At 52.7% G+C, this 16,998-nt stretch overlaps 1 protein-coding gene across 1 annotated transcript in view; it reads right to left on the bottom strand.

Moving 5' to 3' along the window:
- Positions 1–301: 301 nt before the first annotated feature.
- Positions 302–16,998, bottom strand: part of KAZN (kazrin, periplakin interacting protein) — a 1,131,324-nt gene continuing 1,114,627 nt past the window's right edge. Inside the window, exons 13-17 of the mRNA XM_060141382.1 lie at positions 15,494–15,725; positions 14,091–14,192; positions 13,427–13,593; positions 5,579–5,693; positions 302–3,988 (exon numbers count right to left, since the gene is read on the bottom strand). Coding sequence (XP_059997365.1) covers positions 3,824–3,988; positions 5,579–5,693; positions 13,427–13,593; positions 14,091–14,192; positions 15,494–15,725 — 781 coding nt within the window. The 3' untranslated portion in view covers positions 302–3,823. The remainder of the gene's footprint in view (positions 3,989–5,578; positions 5,694–13,426; positions 13,594–14,090; positions 14,193–15,493; positions 15,726–16,998) is intronic.

Below are 16,998 nucleotides of genomic sequence, written 5' to 3' on the forward strand. Positions count from 1 at the left end.
TGGAAGGTGGGGGTGAGGGTGGGAACACCAACATGGTAGTGGGGGTGGTGCTCAGCGGGGAGGAGCGAGCCTGGGATATGGAGGAAGGTGACTGAGCTGGAGTCCTGCCCGGTCACGTCTTAGCTTAATAGAGCTGGGCAAGCCCCTCAGCCTTAACCTCAGTTTCTCCATCTATGAAATGGGTTAATAATCACCCCTCTCAAAGAGACTGTTGGGAAAACTGAATGAGAACACACAGAGAAAAAAAAAGGCCAGCTCATCAATGAAGTGTTGTGGAGTAGTATTTATTGTTACAGTGTTAAAATTCACTCTTGGGAAGACATTCCGGGCCATGATCAGTAACTAAAGGTCAGGCACATCATCTTAGCTCATGGACAACTCGTTTCCTTTGCACCCACAGACTCCCTGGGGTGTCAGGGCTCAGGAAATTCTCATCAGCCAACCACTGGGAATGATGTTAGTGTCAGAAGATGCTATTTCCCACAACGTTTCTTTTTCTTGCCACTCCACTGCCAGGAGCCCATTGGAACCTCGAAGGGCAGAGCAGAAGTGATGGTGCCCAGAAAATATGGGTTGTGATGGGAAGGGGGAGAGCTAGGCTTGGAGCACCGAACACGGAAGTCACATCTTGCCAAATCGTCCTGTTCTGCTGGACTCAGCCCCGTCTGGTGACCTAGAGATTGGGGGTCACTGTTCTGAGGCCCTTCCATGCTGGCTGGGCTGCGTGGAGACCCCTTCTCCTCGACTTCATCTGGTCCAGGTTCTCCCGTGGCTTCTCCTTGCCTCCTGCAGCCTGGGCTCCAATGATTGCGATGCGGACAGGGACAGATTTCTCGGAGAAAAGCCCAGCTCAGCCCAAGACAAGAGAGCCTTGTCCACAGACAAGAGGCGTCTGGGGTCAGAAAGCTGGTGCCTTCTGATGGCTCCGGTCCCCAGCTTCTGGGAGGAATATGGGGTGTCTCTGCCTACCCTGGTTCTCCCCAACCTCTGGCAGCACCCATGGGTGCAGGCGACACCAGCTCTCACAGAAGCACATTCACATGGTTCCGAGGTCCAGATGCCGTGTCACCCTTTAAGGACCAAGACCATGACTCAGGCCGTTTGGACAGGATGTGGCAGGTCACTGTGCTGTGGGTGGCCACTCTGCCAGCCTTTGTTAACCGCTTCCAGAACCTCTCTGCCAAGTCTGCACCCCCTGCTCTTCTTGCCCGCTCTTGAAGCAGAGTTGACATTTAGGATTTTCCCAGCAGACAGAGCTCGCCTGATTTAACCCTGTACGGAGGTTGTTCATTTATCAGCCAACCCATCCTCATGTTGCAAAGCATCCAAACGCTTGCCTGGGGGCCAGGGATACAGAGCATCTGGGAGGCGAGAACGCGCTCTCAGGGCACCGTTTGGACCAAAAGGCGCATCCGAGTTTGCCCACGTTGCCCCAGGCCTGCTGGCCCAATGCTGCGAATGTTTTGGGCACTGCCATCCCTGCCAGTAACCCCCCCCCCAACTGTCCACTTGCCCATCTTGTCCCCAAGTCGGGGAACAATGCATTGGTTTCAAATAATCAGACCTGCACCCAGGCACCCGTCGGTTTGCCATTCCTGCTCACCCTGCGGGAATAACTACCTTCTGGGTTTGCTCCTTCCCGAGAGGCAGATCCTGGGGTGCCGGCTCGGCCAGCCTGGATGCTGGCTCGGGAGTGGCCTGTGGCATCAGGTTAGAGGGAGGTCTTAACTCCTCTCTCCGGCTGCGGGCTCTGCAGCCTCCGATCCCGTGTGTGTGGCTGAACATCATGAAGTTACTGGGTTTGGAGCCTCCGCAAAGCTTCACCCCTTGTTCCAGAGCTTCACCCCTTGGGCCCTGGAATCAGAAATGTGTCCCTAGGAGGCCAAACGTTCAGACAAAAGGGGGCATCCACGTGTCCACAACTAGGCATTTGGTTTCCGGTGGTGAGAAAAGCTGTGCTTGTGTTAAGGTTAGGAAACCAAGGTCAGGAAACCAAGGTCTTCGGCCTCGGGGAGGAGGAATTCTCAAGTTCATCAGGCCTCGGGTTGTGCTTTTCCTTGAGGGGAAGTAATGCATTGGGTTGAAGAACGTGCTTTGACGGTTCTTGGAGGCTGACTCTGCTTCTAGTCCTGGAAATTCAAACCTCTTATAGACTGTTGGTGCCAAAGGCTTCAATGGAAGTCGAGCATCGCGGTTCCAACAAATGATTTGCTTTGATAACCTAAGTGTAAGTAGAACTCCAATGCCACGTGCCCTTCCCTAGTCATTCCTCAGCATCGAGGTCAATGAACTCAAGCCTGAACACACGGATCAAACTCATTTTCAAGGGTTATGTACGTGGGATTTTCCTCTTTTGGGGAAGTCAAGTCCTACTGGGGGCTCTAGAGAGTCTGAACATTAAACATTTCTTGCCCTCCTTTTGCACGTTGCTCCAATCAGAACAGTTGGAGAGGACTTCCCTGGTGGTCCAGTGGTTAAGATTCTGCCCTCCCATTGCAGGGGGTGCAGGTTCAATCCCTGGTCGGGGAAGTTCCGCATGCCGTGCGGTCCGGCCCCCAAAACAAACAAACAAAAACAACAAAAAACAGGTGGAGAGAACCAGTACTGTATCAGTACAGTACCAGTTCTGTGTTGTAAATGGGAAAGTAGACACCCACCCTGGACCCCATAACTTCCCACCTGTCTCCTGAGAGGTTACAAAGTGTTACAGACGTTAGCAAGTGTTAATCCTCACAACATCCCTGGAAGGGAACCAGAAGTATTGTAGATGAAGACATTGAGGCACAGAGAGGTGAGGCCACTGGGAAGAAGCCACACAGCAAAACAGTAGTAGAGTCAAGAAGAGGGCTGGGGATCCTCTGCACCACCTTAGTGACCTGTGAGATTCAGCTCAATTAGGACACTGGCGAGCACACCTGTGTGTCAGGTGACAGACGTCACAACAAGGTTTGCTGGGTTAACGATGACAAGCGTTTCCCTGTTCCCAGTCCCAAACCCACTGTCACACTTGGTACAGTTGTCACGGACCTAACCCAGTCAACCCCGATCCTATCGACATGATATCCTTCATCCTGATGACCAGATATCTGCATTTCCTGGCAACGTCACTGCTCAGCCCCACCCCCGCAGGGATGTCACCTGCCTCCACCCAGGACAGCCACTCCCGGGAGGAGGGAGCACGTAGCCCTTTAACATGTCCACCCGGATGTGACACACGGCGTTTAGGATGGGAATGACCTTCCCGTTTTGCCTTCTCCCAAGAGAGATTCAGTGATACAAGTCAGAAGCCGAGTTATTGGTCACGGGGGGCATGGATGCTGGAGCTGAGACCTCCGCCAGGCTGGCCAGAAGGGTCCACGTGGTGACCCGTCAGCCTCCAGCTTTGCTAGCTCCTGGTGCTCACTGCTGGCCTCGGCGTGTCTGGCTGGAGTCCCACCTGCTCCTCCTGGGAGGGTGTTTTGGGGAACCCTGTGCCTCTTTCCATCCTGGTGGCTCAGTTCAAGGCTCCCAGGACCACTTGAACTGCTCAGTGGCTGAGTCACTCCGAGGTGGAGCCTTGATGACAGAGGTGCTGGGCACCCTGACGGGCCCTCTGGGCCAGTCTCCCTCCAGTGAGCACGGAAGTCCACAGCCCGCTCAAGTCAGGCAGGCTGGTGCCCCCTCGTTCCCCAGGGTTCCCATCCGCAGTCACAGCAGTCTGCTGGGATTTCCCGGGACTAGAGGAGCACCCTCAGGCCGAGATCACTATGTACAACAGCGACAGTCCCTGGCTGTCCTTCATCCCCGGGTCTCTCTGTGTTGGGTCTGGTGGAGCATTGGCTCCTTACACGTTGGTGACCTCCAGGCCATTGTAGCCCTCCAGACGGCACTGCTCGGGCCTGCCCTGGGAGTCATCGTCTCCGCAATCTTCGTTTTGAAGAGAACCATAGTCATCGTGGAAATCGGGGTCTTTGCTGCTGAAGCCCCTTCCTATCTTTCCCAGGGGCAGCTGAGAAGAGAGGAATGAGAACAAAGGACAGGAAGAAGAGAAAAAGAGAATTGAATGTTCTTGGATCTGGGAAATGTGGGGTCTCCAATTTCAATTGCTGTGTGACCTTACCTAACCACTCTGTGCTCCTCCTATTAGTAATAATACTCCACTCCTCAGGGAGACTGAGAGGACTTTTGTGAGTTAACCTTAGGAGAGAGCTTTGTGTTCCCAGCTGGAAGGAACCCGTTTGTTACTGAAGGTGAGGGCAAATATAGTCTTTCTGATTATCTACCGAAGTTTCTCACCTTCCTCTTCAGCAGGAGGAGGGGGGGTGAGAATGAGTGTGGGCGTGAGGTCTGACTGCATTCCCAGGTCAAGAAGAAGAAATATTCCAGCATCGCCTGGTGTGGCAGAAAGAGTGTGGGTTTTGGAGACTCACAAACTGGGGTTTGGATCCCTGCTCTGCCATTTCCCAGCTGTGTGACCTTGGACAAGTCACCTGTCCCCTCTGAGCCTCAGTTTTCTTAGCTACAAGATGGGTCTAATAATTCCTTTCTCCCAGAGTTGTTGCAAAGAGTAGAAATCCTTCTGGGAAGCACACAGCAAGGTGCTGGGAGACAGTAGCTATAATTATCAGACACGGTGGCCCCTCAGTAAATAGTTCTCTCTTAGGGTAGTCACGGCAGTGCTTTGTGATGATTTATTGATTTGACCGCCTTTCTTTCTGGACCAGTGTGTTTCTCAACCTTTCTTTCAATACTGCCCCCCCTTAAAAGAAGGCTTTTTAGACATTTTTTCCCTAATCACACTCCCACTATGAAATTTTCATGCCACAGGTATACTGTGCACTGTTTATGTGCCATGTGTATAGCTGTGCTTTATAAATAAAACGAGTAAGGGTTTTTGTGCCCTCCCTGAGCCGAACCCATTTTGACCCCTTCGGGGTGACAGCACCCCCAGTGGGAATGCACAGTCTAGACTGAGAGCATCTTAATGGTGAGGGTGGTCATTTATTCATGTTTATCTCCCACACTCAGGACGTGCCTGGGATGCCCTTAGTACCCGAAACTGTCCGCTGAATAAATGGAAGAATTTTGGATTATCCGCTTCTGTCGTCTGTGTCTATACACCTCCGTTTAGGAATCTGTGTCACCCTGAGTCCACACGATCAGACCCAACTACACATGTTCTTACGCACCAGAGGCTCACCCGCTGCTCTTGGTCAGGCCATTGGAGTTCAGAATCTAAGTCAGTGGCCCTTAGAGTTTAGGGTGTGTTGGAACCCTCTGGGCAGCCTTGCGGCATGCGGGGTTCCCCTTGCCCCCGAGGCCCTTGAGTCAGGAGGCCCCAGGTGGGTCCCAGAAGCTGTATGTTAAGCATCCACCCAGGCGAGTCTGATGCAGGCAGGTGAGACCTGCACTTCGAGATACAGTGACAAAGACCCCACAAGGCTGAGTGTGTCTTAACCATCATGCAGGTCCCTTGAGGGTGGCTTCCAGGGCCTCTCTCCCAGCTGCATCTGTGACCTGGCCCATCGGCCCCCCTCCAGACAAAGACCTTTCTTTCCCAGGCTGGGGGACCCCCAGGTAAACACATGGAGCGACCTACCCGGCCAGTCTTGTACTTGATCCCACCGCTGTTCTCCTCCTTCCCCGCCCGGGTGATGCTGGAGGCCCTCCCCGGGGGCGTTCCAAATCGCTCAGCCTCCCGGATGCCTGTGGAGCTGAGGAGAGACCCAGTGCAAGTCAGCAGGGCTGCGGCAGCCGGGGGTGTGTGTCAGCTACTGCCACCCAGAGACACAGATACTCACTCACTCCAGGAACAGTGACCGCAACTGCGGTGTACTGAGTATCTCCTATGCGCCACCACCGTGCTAAGCACTTTACAAACACAATCCTCACAGCACACCTAGAGGCCAGGCTGCCATCTCTCGCTGCCGATGAGGAAAGGGGGCACAGAGAGGTCAAGCAACCTGCCCAGGATCACACAGCTTGAAGCGGCAAGATCTGAACCCCGGTCTCAGAGACCCCAAAGTCTCTCTTAAGCCCCCAGTGTCCTGCAAACCCTGTCAGGAGAGGGGAGACTTGATGGGAGAAGCCCCCCATGTCAGCTCATTAGGTGTGACTGGAGAAACATCAAGAAAGTTTCCCCCACTCTGCATTGGGAATCTGGGTCCCCCACTGACTTGTTACCCCCATCACTCCCTTCCTTGTACAAAAGCATCAAAGGTTTCTGTTAGAATTGGACTTGGCAAACTACAGCCTGTGGGCCGAATGCAGCTAGCTGACTGATTTTGTAAATAAAGTTTTATTGGAACCCAGTCCCTTGGTTTGCACGTTGTCTATGGCTGCTTTCTTACTACTTGGACACAGACCACCTGGCTCTCGAGTGCTAACATCTTCACTATCTGGCCTTGTATGGAAGAAGTTGGCCAGCGCCTGTGTTAGAATCTTAGTGCTGGTGCGTATGGAGTATGGAGTTGGGGCGAGAAACTGGTTCAGAGCCAGGACTTCCGAACTTCGTCCTCCCACCTGCCTTCCTTCTCTTTTAGATTTTGGGCAAACCAGTGTGTCTCTTGGACTCCCGTCTTTCTCTGCCTGCAGGGCTGGCCCCAGCATGGGCAGAGCCTTCTGTACCTTCCCTGTCAACCTCAGCAATCCCAAGACGCTGGTGTCCAGCATCTTCCTTGGGGCTTCAGTGGCGTTGAAATCCTGGCTCGACTCTCCACTGGCTTCGTGACCTCGAGCGTGTCACTTCATTTCTCGAAAGCTGGGTTTCTCTATCTGCCAGGTGGGGATCGTATTAGAGCCAACTTCATGAAGTGATCGCGAGGGTTAGTTAAAGTGTGCTTTGGAGCTTAGCTGGAATCCAGTAAGTGGCTATGATGATAATGAGTCATATTAACAGTAAAAACATATTACAGAGGAACTGGCTCTGGCTGACGGGCGGTCAGGAGCTGTGAGCCTCGGCTCAGGCCACCACGGAGGTGGACTCATGAAGAGAAATGAACCTTCTAATAGCTTTGAAGCTGCCTTCGAGAAGCTCTGCTTCTTTTGGGGCAAGTTCTGCAGAGGAAGTTCAAGGGAGGGGAGGGTGCTGGGCAGGGGACCGCACTGGCTGCTGGGCGGCAGGTGAAGGTGAGTTCTCAGGTCCCCCGGTGCCAGGGCATCCTCGTCACAGGGAGGCTCTTGCTCTGCGGTGGGTCAGGAACTGAGGTCTTCATTGATGACCTCCCTCTCTCCTCCATCTGGGGATGGAATGCCCTGGGTCTCGTGGGGAAGCTGTCCTAAGTGCAGAAGCCATGAAAATCTAAACTCATGCAGCCAGCTGTGTTTGCCGTCTTGTGGGAAGTGCATGAAACCCCCCTGAGTCATGAACATCAGCTGTCTGATGAACTTGGGAGAACTCCAGAGCCCCTTCTTTTGTTTTTCACTGAAAAAGCGATGGAAGTCCAGAGGGGATGTGTGTCTCATCCAAGGATACACAAGACACACAGTGGCAGGGATAGAACTTGAACTTGGTTCTCTAGAAGCAAGATCTAGACCGTGTTTTTCCCACCTTGGGGGTCAGCGTAGGACCCAGAGGAGGAGACAGAATGTGGAGTGGGGTTAATATCAACATTTCTCTTATAAGGTCATTGGAGGATTGAATGAGAGGACACATATAAAATGCTGAGTAGGGGCTGGCATAGCATGAGCAGTTGCTGTGATCGACACTGGGGTTGAGGGGTACAGACCTGGCTTCAGTCCCTGCTCAACCATCCCCTAGCTGTGCCCTCATGTGAGCTGATTCCCTTGCTGGGCCTCCGTTTCCTCATCTGTACGATAGAGCCCAGTACGCAGTTCTGGTCTTAACAAACCAACCCCTGAGCAGAAAGTGGCTGCCTTTGTGGTGTAGACAGAGGAGCACAGGGCAGCTCCTGCCACCACTGTGCCAAAACACCTTCCCTTCTAGCTTTTTCCTCCGTGGCGAAAACCGTATTGTTCCTCCTGCGGATTAAAAGTCACGAAAATGCAAATAGGCCGAGCGCAAGGTTACGGTCTTTGGAGACTTGAAATGGCTAATTGAATATTTCTACTTCCTTTGTCAGACCCTGAGGGAGTGGAATGCTGGAAGGATAAGTTTTAATGAGGGAAGTTTCTGGAAGATAGGGCATCTCTGTTGACTCATTTCCTGAGTCAATGTACAGGGTGTCCGGGCACTAAAAAGGCATCGTGTGCAGGAAGGAAGGTGGCGGGGTGGGAATCAGCCTCTGTCAGCGGGGCTGGCCTGAGGGCTGAGTCTCACCCAATTAAATGAAGGTTTACGAGGCCGTGAGGTGCAAGATGCTTTGGTGGAGCTGAGTGAAGTGGGGGAGGACAGAGTATTAATTGGCCGCCTACTGTGTTCCAGGCATGACGCCAGGTCCTTCCCCTGAGTCAGCTCCTTGAACCCTCCCGAAGCCCTGGGGAAGAGGAGTGATTGTCTGCGTTTCAAGATGAGGGAACCGAGGCTCCAGTTTCTTGCTAAAACCACAGATGATGGAAGAGGAGCCAGAATTCAGCCCCCAAAGGCCCTGCTGTGCCCCCTCCTTACATAGGACCGCGATTCCATGGACTACACCGCCCCAGGGCCTGGTCTCTGGGCTCACAGCTCAGTGATCCTTTGGGGGTGGGGTGAGGCAGAATATTATGAAACATCACCTTCTTGTGGGTGCCTGAAAATCTCAATGTGCCCCTTCCCCCACCTGGCTCAGGTGACCTGCCAGGGGGCCCAGGAATACTCCCCCTTGTCTGCTGCCTGGATCTCTCAGACCTGGGTAGCCTGCCAGCCAAGGAGGTAGAGCTGTGACAAGGCCTCTTATTCTGTGTGCTCGAGGGTTGAGTCTATTTGAGTTCATAATGGAATTGCTCTTCCCTGCTGAAATGCTAATGAGAACACTGGAGCAAAGTGACAGAAAGGGGAGCCCCATGGAACCAACTCAAGAGGAAACTGCTTCACTGAGATGCTCCAGCGTTCCTGTGAGGTCAGGGGACATGAACTGTTAGTTATCGTGGGCGTCTCTGGGTCAGGCTCCACGTTCACTTTGTCTCACTGTTTATACTTCGGGTTGGAGGCTCAAAGGTCCCCTGGGAGGGGCCTAGGGAGATAAGACCACTGCTCGACACAGTTCCCCTGTTGTTCTGGCCACTCTTTCTGCCCTTTAGGGAAGCAGCAAAGCACGATGCTTTGAATCCCAGCTCCTCAGCTTACAAGCTTATGGCCCCAGGCAAGATATGCAGCCTTGCTGTACCTCAGTTTTCTCATCTGTGAAATGGGGCTCACGCACCCACCTGTAGAAGGTGGCAACAACGTGCTAGGTTCTGAGCCTGGCCCATGGCAGAGCTTAGCAAATGGTTATGGTAGCTTGATAACCCCACCTTATAACTGTGTCTGGAGGGGGAAGGAGGAGGGAAAGGAGGGAGATGCCGGCTGACTCTTGCATCCTTGGAAACAAAAAGGGGCACTTTGGGGCCATGGGTCACAAGGCCACAGGATGGGGAGGAGTATTTACAAGAGAGATGCAATGTTTGCCTGATGCTTCCGAGGCCTAAAGGGGACTCTTCTCAGGCCTAACATTCAGAGAGAATCTAAGTGAACTACAGGCTGAATCCGCCTTGTGCCTGACCCTCTGTTAGTGACAGGATACACCGTCCTTCAGGCAAGTGCTGGAGACGGTCACACATTTTCATTAAGGCTTTTTTTTTTTGGCTCCTGTGATGCTTTGGAACGGCTTGGCCACTCCCTGCATCCTTTTGGTCCACGGATTTATTTCTCTGGATCTTTAACGCACGGTCCTATGACAGAGTTGATGCTAGACCGGGGTTTACAGGGAGAAGCAAGAAGTCAGTGTGTGTCAAAGCAGACATCACAAGATGATGTCAGAAAGTGCCCCGCCTCAGTCTCTTTGGTCATATGGTTGTCATGGCAATGAGAGGAGGCTGGAGAACATGATGTCATACTGGAACCTATAAACTCTTGGTAAATGTGCCTTTCCTAGAGTTGGGCTGCGTACTGATGTTCCCTGACTTCCTGGTCACGGGCCATTAATACATGGGGACTATAATCTCCCAAGATGCTCTGAGCTGACTGCCCCCCTGTGACTACAGGCATCACATCTACCGGGTGACGTGGGATCACAGATGTGATCAGGGGTCACGTCTCCTGGAGAGTGGAACCAGGTGCTCATCAGCCCCCACCTCCAAGCTTCCTGGTGTGGTGGAGGGTCACAGGAGTCCCTGCTGGTAGATTCCAGCACTGCCACGAACTCCCATCTAGTCTTGAGCAGGTCACAGCACCTCTCTGAAGCCTGTCACCTTATCCGTAAAAGGAGGCAACGATTCCTTCTCACTCAGCTTCCTTCACAGGGAGGAGGAGAAAATGAAACAAGGGATGTGACAGCACTTTGCTGACGATGACATATGATATCAGTGTGAAGGGCTGCTGTTATGACCATCACTCTGTTTCACCCGGCCTGGGATTCAGTCCCAGGGTTGGCTTCTCAAGTCTATTTCGATGGTTCGGGATGCTTCCTCAAACTGGAATCTCTCCACCCGATCTAAGCATTCTGGGAGGACTCACCCCAAAAGACCTGCCCTGCCCTTTCTCTTTCTGGAAAGCTGAAATCAGCAACAGAGAAGGAAAAGGAGCGAGAAGGCAGTAGACAGGATGAGATACCTAGACCACTGCAGAGCTGTCCTGGGCAAAGCCCGAAGATCTTGGTTAATATAAACCCATCAGACCTTCCCAAGCATCTCACCACCTGCCTGGGGATCACTGTCTCCCTGGCGTTTGGCTTAGCTGGGGACTCTTGTACCAACAGCAGTGGGCTGTAAAATTCCTTAGAAACTCATGGAGTTCTGTCTTTCCCCAGCTAACTGAAAGTCTGATCCCCTGGCCCATGGCAGGGTCCAGCAACAGGCCGCGAGGTTCCAAAATCCCACATCCCACGTGGAGACCTTGATTCATAAGCTATGACCAACATGTGGAAAAAAACAGCATCAAGGGAAAACGTCCGAACAGGGAGACGGGTCTGGGGTCTGGTACTGGCATTGCCTCTTGGTTCCCTGGCTGAGCAGCCTCAGAGGTAAAATGAGGAGGCTGGACTGAGTCCATTTCCTTCTTCCTTGTCCTGACATCAGGAGGACTGCTTTCATCTGGTTCCTGAAGGAGTCTCTGACCTCCCAACGACCTAAGAACCCACGCTATTTGTGCCCCGTTGAAACATCCCTAGTGCTCACCCACTAATCCTAGACAGTCGTCAACATACCTCCCACCTCATGGGGGGTCAAGGGTTTAATCAGTCACACAAATGTTATTCACGCTGGCTAATGTTTAGCTAGAGCTGCCCCTCCAGGGCTCGGAAGATCTTAAGACTGTTACAGATCACATGGCTCCAGAAGGGAGGTAAAGGAAGGTGGAAAATTCTGAGAAGAAAAGCCTTTTTCCTGCACCTGTTGATTCATGGCTCATGGAATAGGGTTCTTGTCAAAACCACCTCAGCTTGCATAAAATGCATGAAAATGTAGATTCCCGGGCTCTGCCAGCAAATTCTGGTCCTGTAGGTCTGAGTTGGGGATGAGGTATCTGCATGTTACCAGAGCACCGATGATTCAGCTGCAGGGTCTATGAGAACTGCTTGGGTATCAGCCTGCCAACAGGCGAGGGCAGTCCAGGGCACCTGGACCCTGCGACAGATGCACAATTTTCTCCCACCTGCATAACATGGGGTGTGGCTCAGCTGTTCCCTGAGGCCCCATATAGTTTGGGGGTTGAGCCTGACACAGAGAGCCTCAGGTTCAAATCTGTTAACAAAATGAGCTGACTGTTAGCTAGACTGACCAAGAGTTAAACAGGGCAATGACTCAAATTAGTAAAACTAGGGATGAAAGAGGGGATAAATCTACATAAATAAGAGGGATTACAAGGAAATGATTATATGATCAATTGTATGCTAACAAAATAGCTAACTTAGATGAAATGGACAAATTCTTAGAAAGATATAAACTATACACACTACTATACATAAAATAGATAACCAACAAGGACCTACTGTATAGCACAGGGAACTGTACTCAATATTTTATAATAATCTATAAGGGAAAAGAATCTGAAAAAGAATGAACATATAGATATAGATATACACACACACATATATGTGTATATATGTATAGAAATGAATTGCTGTGGTGTACACCTGAAACTAACTCGATATTGTAAATCAACTATACTGCAATTCAAAAATTTTTTTAAAAAGTAAGAACCTAAAAAAAGATATAAACTACTGAAACTGACTCAAGAAGAAACAGAAAATCTAAATAGACCTACAATGAGTAAAGAGTTTGGATTAGTAATAATAATAACAATAATAATAAACTTCCCACAAAGAAAAACCCAGGACCAGATGGCTTCACTGGTGAATTCTACCAAATGTTTAAAGAATAATGAACAGCAATCCTTCACAAACTCTTCCCAAAAACAGAAGATGAGGGAAAACTTCCCAACTCATTCTATGAGACCAATTTTACTCTGATACCAAAACCAGACAAAAATATCACAAGAAAAGAAAACTACAGACCAATATCCCTTGTAAATACTGATGCAAAATTCCTCAACAAAATACTAGCAAACCTAATCCAGCAACATATAAAAAGATTATACACCACGACCAACTGGGATTTTCCCTAGGAATGCAAGGTTGGTTCAACCTCTGAAAATCAATTGCATAATATATCACATTAATAGAATAAAGGACAAATCCGGGCTCTGCCATTTACTAGCTGTTTGACCTTAGGCACGTACCTTGGCTCCTTCAAACAATTTTCTCCATCTATAAAGGAGGGACAGTGAAACATTTCTTAGCATCGTCATGTGGATAGAATTAGTGCCCATGGCATGTGCTCAATAAATGGTCATCTAACCCTAACCACAATCGTTGTACAAGGAGAGAGTGCATTGGGAGTTCATCTGTTCATGTGTTTATTCTCTGGCCACTTTTCAGATGAGGAGCCTGGGGTAGGTGGGCCAACATGGTCTGCTCACCTAGATGGTAAAAACCACTAAGACGCCCATCCCTGTCTCCAAACCTTCGTCCCCGTAGTCAGCCCTGCCTGGAACAGCCATCTCAACCTCTTAGGCCAGTGTGAATCCTCCCCAGCTCAAACCCCACCCTCACATGGCCTTCCTCATACACGCTGGTCACTCTCCCTTCTCTAAATGCCCGTTTTAACCACACACTTTATTCAAAACCTGACTGCTCCTCTATCTCTTTCTACTCTATGACGTTCAGGCCAAAGCACTGCATTTCTCTGAGCCTCAGTTTCTGGATCTGCCAAAGGAGACCGCTGTGTTGCAAAGGAACAGGTGGGATCCAGGAAGGGGGGGCCGGGACCATCCGCTTGCAAAAGCTGCGAGCTGCAGCCAGCAGCCCACACTCACTTGGCCGGGTGGAAGACGGCACTCATCTCCTCCGCCAGGTGCCTCCGGAGAATGTGCTTCCCGCTGGGGATGCCCAGGGCCGTGGCCATGGCCTCAGCGTTGAACGTGGGTTCCAGCACCAGCACGGCGCCGTGGACACCACTGTTGGTCAGGTTGTCTGCGTACTCCTGAGGGCAGGACACGAGGCCGGTGAGCCACCCTGCTGGCCTGAGGGGGCCCCACCTCCACTGGGGATGTGGCCCCAACAGCAAGGGCTTGACCTCCGGGGACCAGTTCATTTAATACTGAGAGGGAACCCCACCCCACTCTTTTAGGGCCATGAGAGCAGCGACTGGACTATTTTGTCAGTGACATACCCAGACCAAGGCAGGCAGCCCACAAATGCTTGTTGAGGGAGAAGATGGGTGTGGATTCAATCCCACCCTGGCTTCAGAGAGCGAGAATGGCTCAGCATTCCCTCCCCCTCCATGAGATCGGGGTGCTGCTGGGGGGATGGCAGGAGCGGGGAATAGTTCCCTCCTCTTGACTGACAGGAGGCAGGTTATTCTTGCCAGCCTGGGTGACGATGCATCAGCCCACGCAAAAATGGAGACTGATTTGCACACACACAGACGTGCATGGGATTTGCCCAAGAGTCACCCCCAGCCCCGCCATCTCCCCTCACCTTCAGGTCAATATCTCGCACCCACTTGAGCACCCGCTGGTTGGTCCAGACCACGGGGTCTATGTTCTGCGTCTCGCAGCGAGCCCGGCGCTCCTGGAGGGCCTGTTGGGGTGGGGAGGGTGGGTCAGCCGGGGGGATGAGGGTCCACGGTGCTGGCAGGGACCTCAGCATGCTGATGTGAGGCTCCTGGCCAGGCCATCCACGGCTGCTCTGGCCACGTCGATCCTTTCATTCTGGAAAATGGGGAGAAGCCCACTTCCGGGGTGAAGGAGCCTGGAGGCAGAGCCGCCTGCATCTGGAGGCTGGGGCTGCCTGGGACCCACGGCGGCTGCCTGGACGTGCATCCCAGCCCCCTGCTCACCTGACTTGGAGCAGGTGCTCGATGCGTGTTTGTGGAGGGACGTCCCCAGATGAAGCCACCCATTTCCACACTTTACCGCCATGATCGGCCCACTCGTCACCTCCTGTACCAGACTGGGGCTCCTGGGGGCGGGGCCTGTGTCCTCATCACTTCCTGTGCCCGGGGCTCTGCGTTGGGTGTTTGAGAAGGCCGTGAAGACCCCTCTTCTGTCCCTCTCCTCCCACCCCTGAATTGCTTGTGCTCTGACGGTGCTCTAAGAAAAGTAAGCCCTCTGCACTCAGCCCCACAGACCCCAGCAGCCTGGGGCCCCTCCCTCGGGGGACTATTTGGGGAGAGGTGCCGGTAGGCCTCGGAGGAGCTGAAGTAGATGCCCTGGGCTCTCTGGCTTGGCAGCACTCAGAAGAGGGGGCACTCAGAGTCCAAACTCTATATGCCCTACAGTCCGCCAGCTACCTGTCTGCACTCCCGTTCACCCTCCCACCTCAAACCCTGCATGGGAACCACACAGGACTCTCAGATCCTCTGCTGCCACAGATCTGTCCTCTGGGCCTCAGTCTAGGCTGTTTCCTCTCTGGGCTGCTTTCCCCCTCATACCTTCTATTGACTGATCCCTGAAATTCCTCCTTCTGGTCTCACTTTAGGTGTCACTACCTCTGGGAGGGCTTCTCTGATCCCTCTGGAAGCTTCTCCTTTGGGTTTTCAGAAAACCCTGGGCTTCTCTCATTGGGACAACCTTCCATGATGTTGTGACCACAAGCTTCTCTGTGGTTTCCCCTGATAAGCAGTGAGTTCTTGGAGGATGAGTGTTTCCCGTTTCCCCTGAATTGAGCACAGGGTCTGGCCCATCCCTAATAAGCAATTGTTTAAAGGAGGGAGGGAGAGAGGAAGGGATGGAGGGGTGCATGGACGGATGGACAGGTAGAAGGATGGATGGACGGATAGATAGATGGGTGGGCAGATGAACAGGTGGTTGGATGGACAGACAGTGGATGCGGAGAGGAAAGCGGGGCTGTGGAAGGTGCCCCCCCGCCCCGCTTCTCACCTCCCTGCTGAAGTTCACTTGGTACAGCAGCTCGATTCCCAGGAGGATGCTGATCTGGTGGAACTTCTTGGACACATTCAGGTGCTTCTCCAGGTCCCGCTTCATCAGGGAGTTCAGCATCCGCCCATCCACCAGGTGGTTTTGGAAGGCCTGGGAGTACTGGGACAGGCCGATGTCATTCAGCCAGGCCTTGGCCACCCAGTGATGGTCCAGGTCAGCGGCTTTGGACAGGCTGGTGGGGAGAGACACAGCCGGAGAGAGGGATGGGTGGGGAAAGGTGGCAGAAACAGAGGGACAGGGAGAAATGGGGCAGAGATGAGCAGAGATGAAGAATGAGAAGCAAAACAATGGCGGGGAGGGGACACAGACATAGAAATGAACAGGGATGGAGTGGAGAGACAGAGAGGAAGAAAGACAGAGGGCAGAGGTGGGGAGAGGTGGATGGAGGGGAGAGAGGAGGAGACAGGGAGAGACACAGGGAGAGGGGGACAGAGACATAGGAGAGAGACACAGACACAGAGGAGACAGAGAGAAATAGACAGAGAGAGAGGCAGACAGACACAGAGAGACAGAGACAGAGGGAGAGACAGAGACAGAGGGAGAGACAGAAACAGAGAGCAAGCCCCAGAGAACAAAAAAGGGATCAGCAGACAGGCAGAAGGAACAAAAGAAGAGACCACGTTCAGACACACTGAGAGTGGAAAGGGACATTGACAGAGCCGCAGGGACGAATGCAGCAGTAGGCAGCACCTCTGGGGACCCCGGCCCCCCCTCCACCCAGAGTCACACAGCAACACGTCTTGGAATCAGAAATAAACCCTACGTTTTGCGTATTCCAAGTCCTCTCTCCTCACCGCCGTATCTCAGATTTTCTGTATCCCACCCAGAACTTCACCCAGTGCCACGCGCATGCGCACGTAGTAGGCGCACAACGAATACGTCTCAAAAGGATAAAAGTGTGGTCCCCTCAGATGTCATTCCCCTTCTCGCCACAGGGTGGCAGCCTCGCAGAATGAATGAGGACGGCGCCTCCCACCTGCGGAGGAACTTTGAGAAACGACCGGACGGAGGTGATGCCGGGTAGGGAGCTGCACTGCTGAAGTGGGAGCCTCGGGGGACCGACCAAAAAGGGATCCTGATGCGAAAGAGAAAAAATGGGCTTACGGAGTGACGCCGCCCTCCTCCCCAGGCCTGGGATCTGGGCCGGCAGGGGGAGCACCCCTCACCCACTCCCCAGCTGGGGTGGCATGGAGGCTGTGAGTAGAGCACCCTACCGGCCAAGCTGGAGACCTGGGTGGGGTTTTCAACCTCCTCTGACTCCGCTTCCTCCTTTCTACTCTCCACCGCTCACTCTGCGCACCGTCGTCTCCCCTCGGACTTCGTCTTCTAACTGGTCTCCCTGCCTCTGGGGCCCCTCCAGGCCTTTCCCTAGGATGGAGATAGCAGATCACGCCCCTCCCCTCCTGCTGGTGTCCTCGATGGCTCCTAGTTTTCTTCCTCCGCTC

This window comes from Lagenorhynchus albirostris, chromosome 2 (assembly GCF_949774975.1).
Source record: "Lagenorhynchus albirostris chromosome 2, mLagAlb1.1, whole genome shotgun sequence".
Lineage (NCBI taxonomy): Eukaryota > Metazoa > Chordata > Mammalia > Artiodactyla > Delphinidae > Lagenorhynchus > Lagenorhynchus albirostris.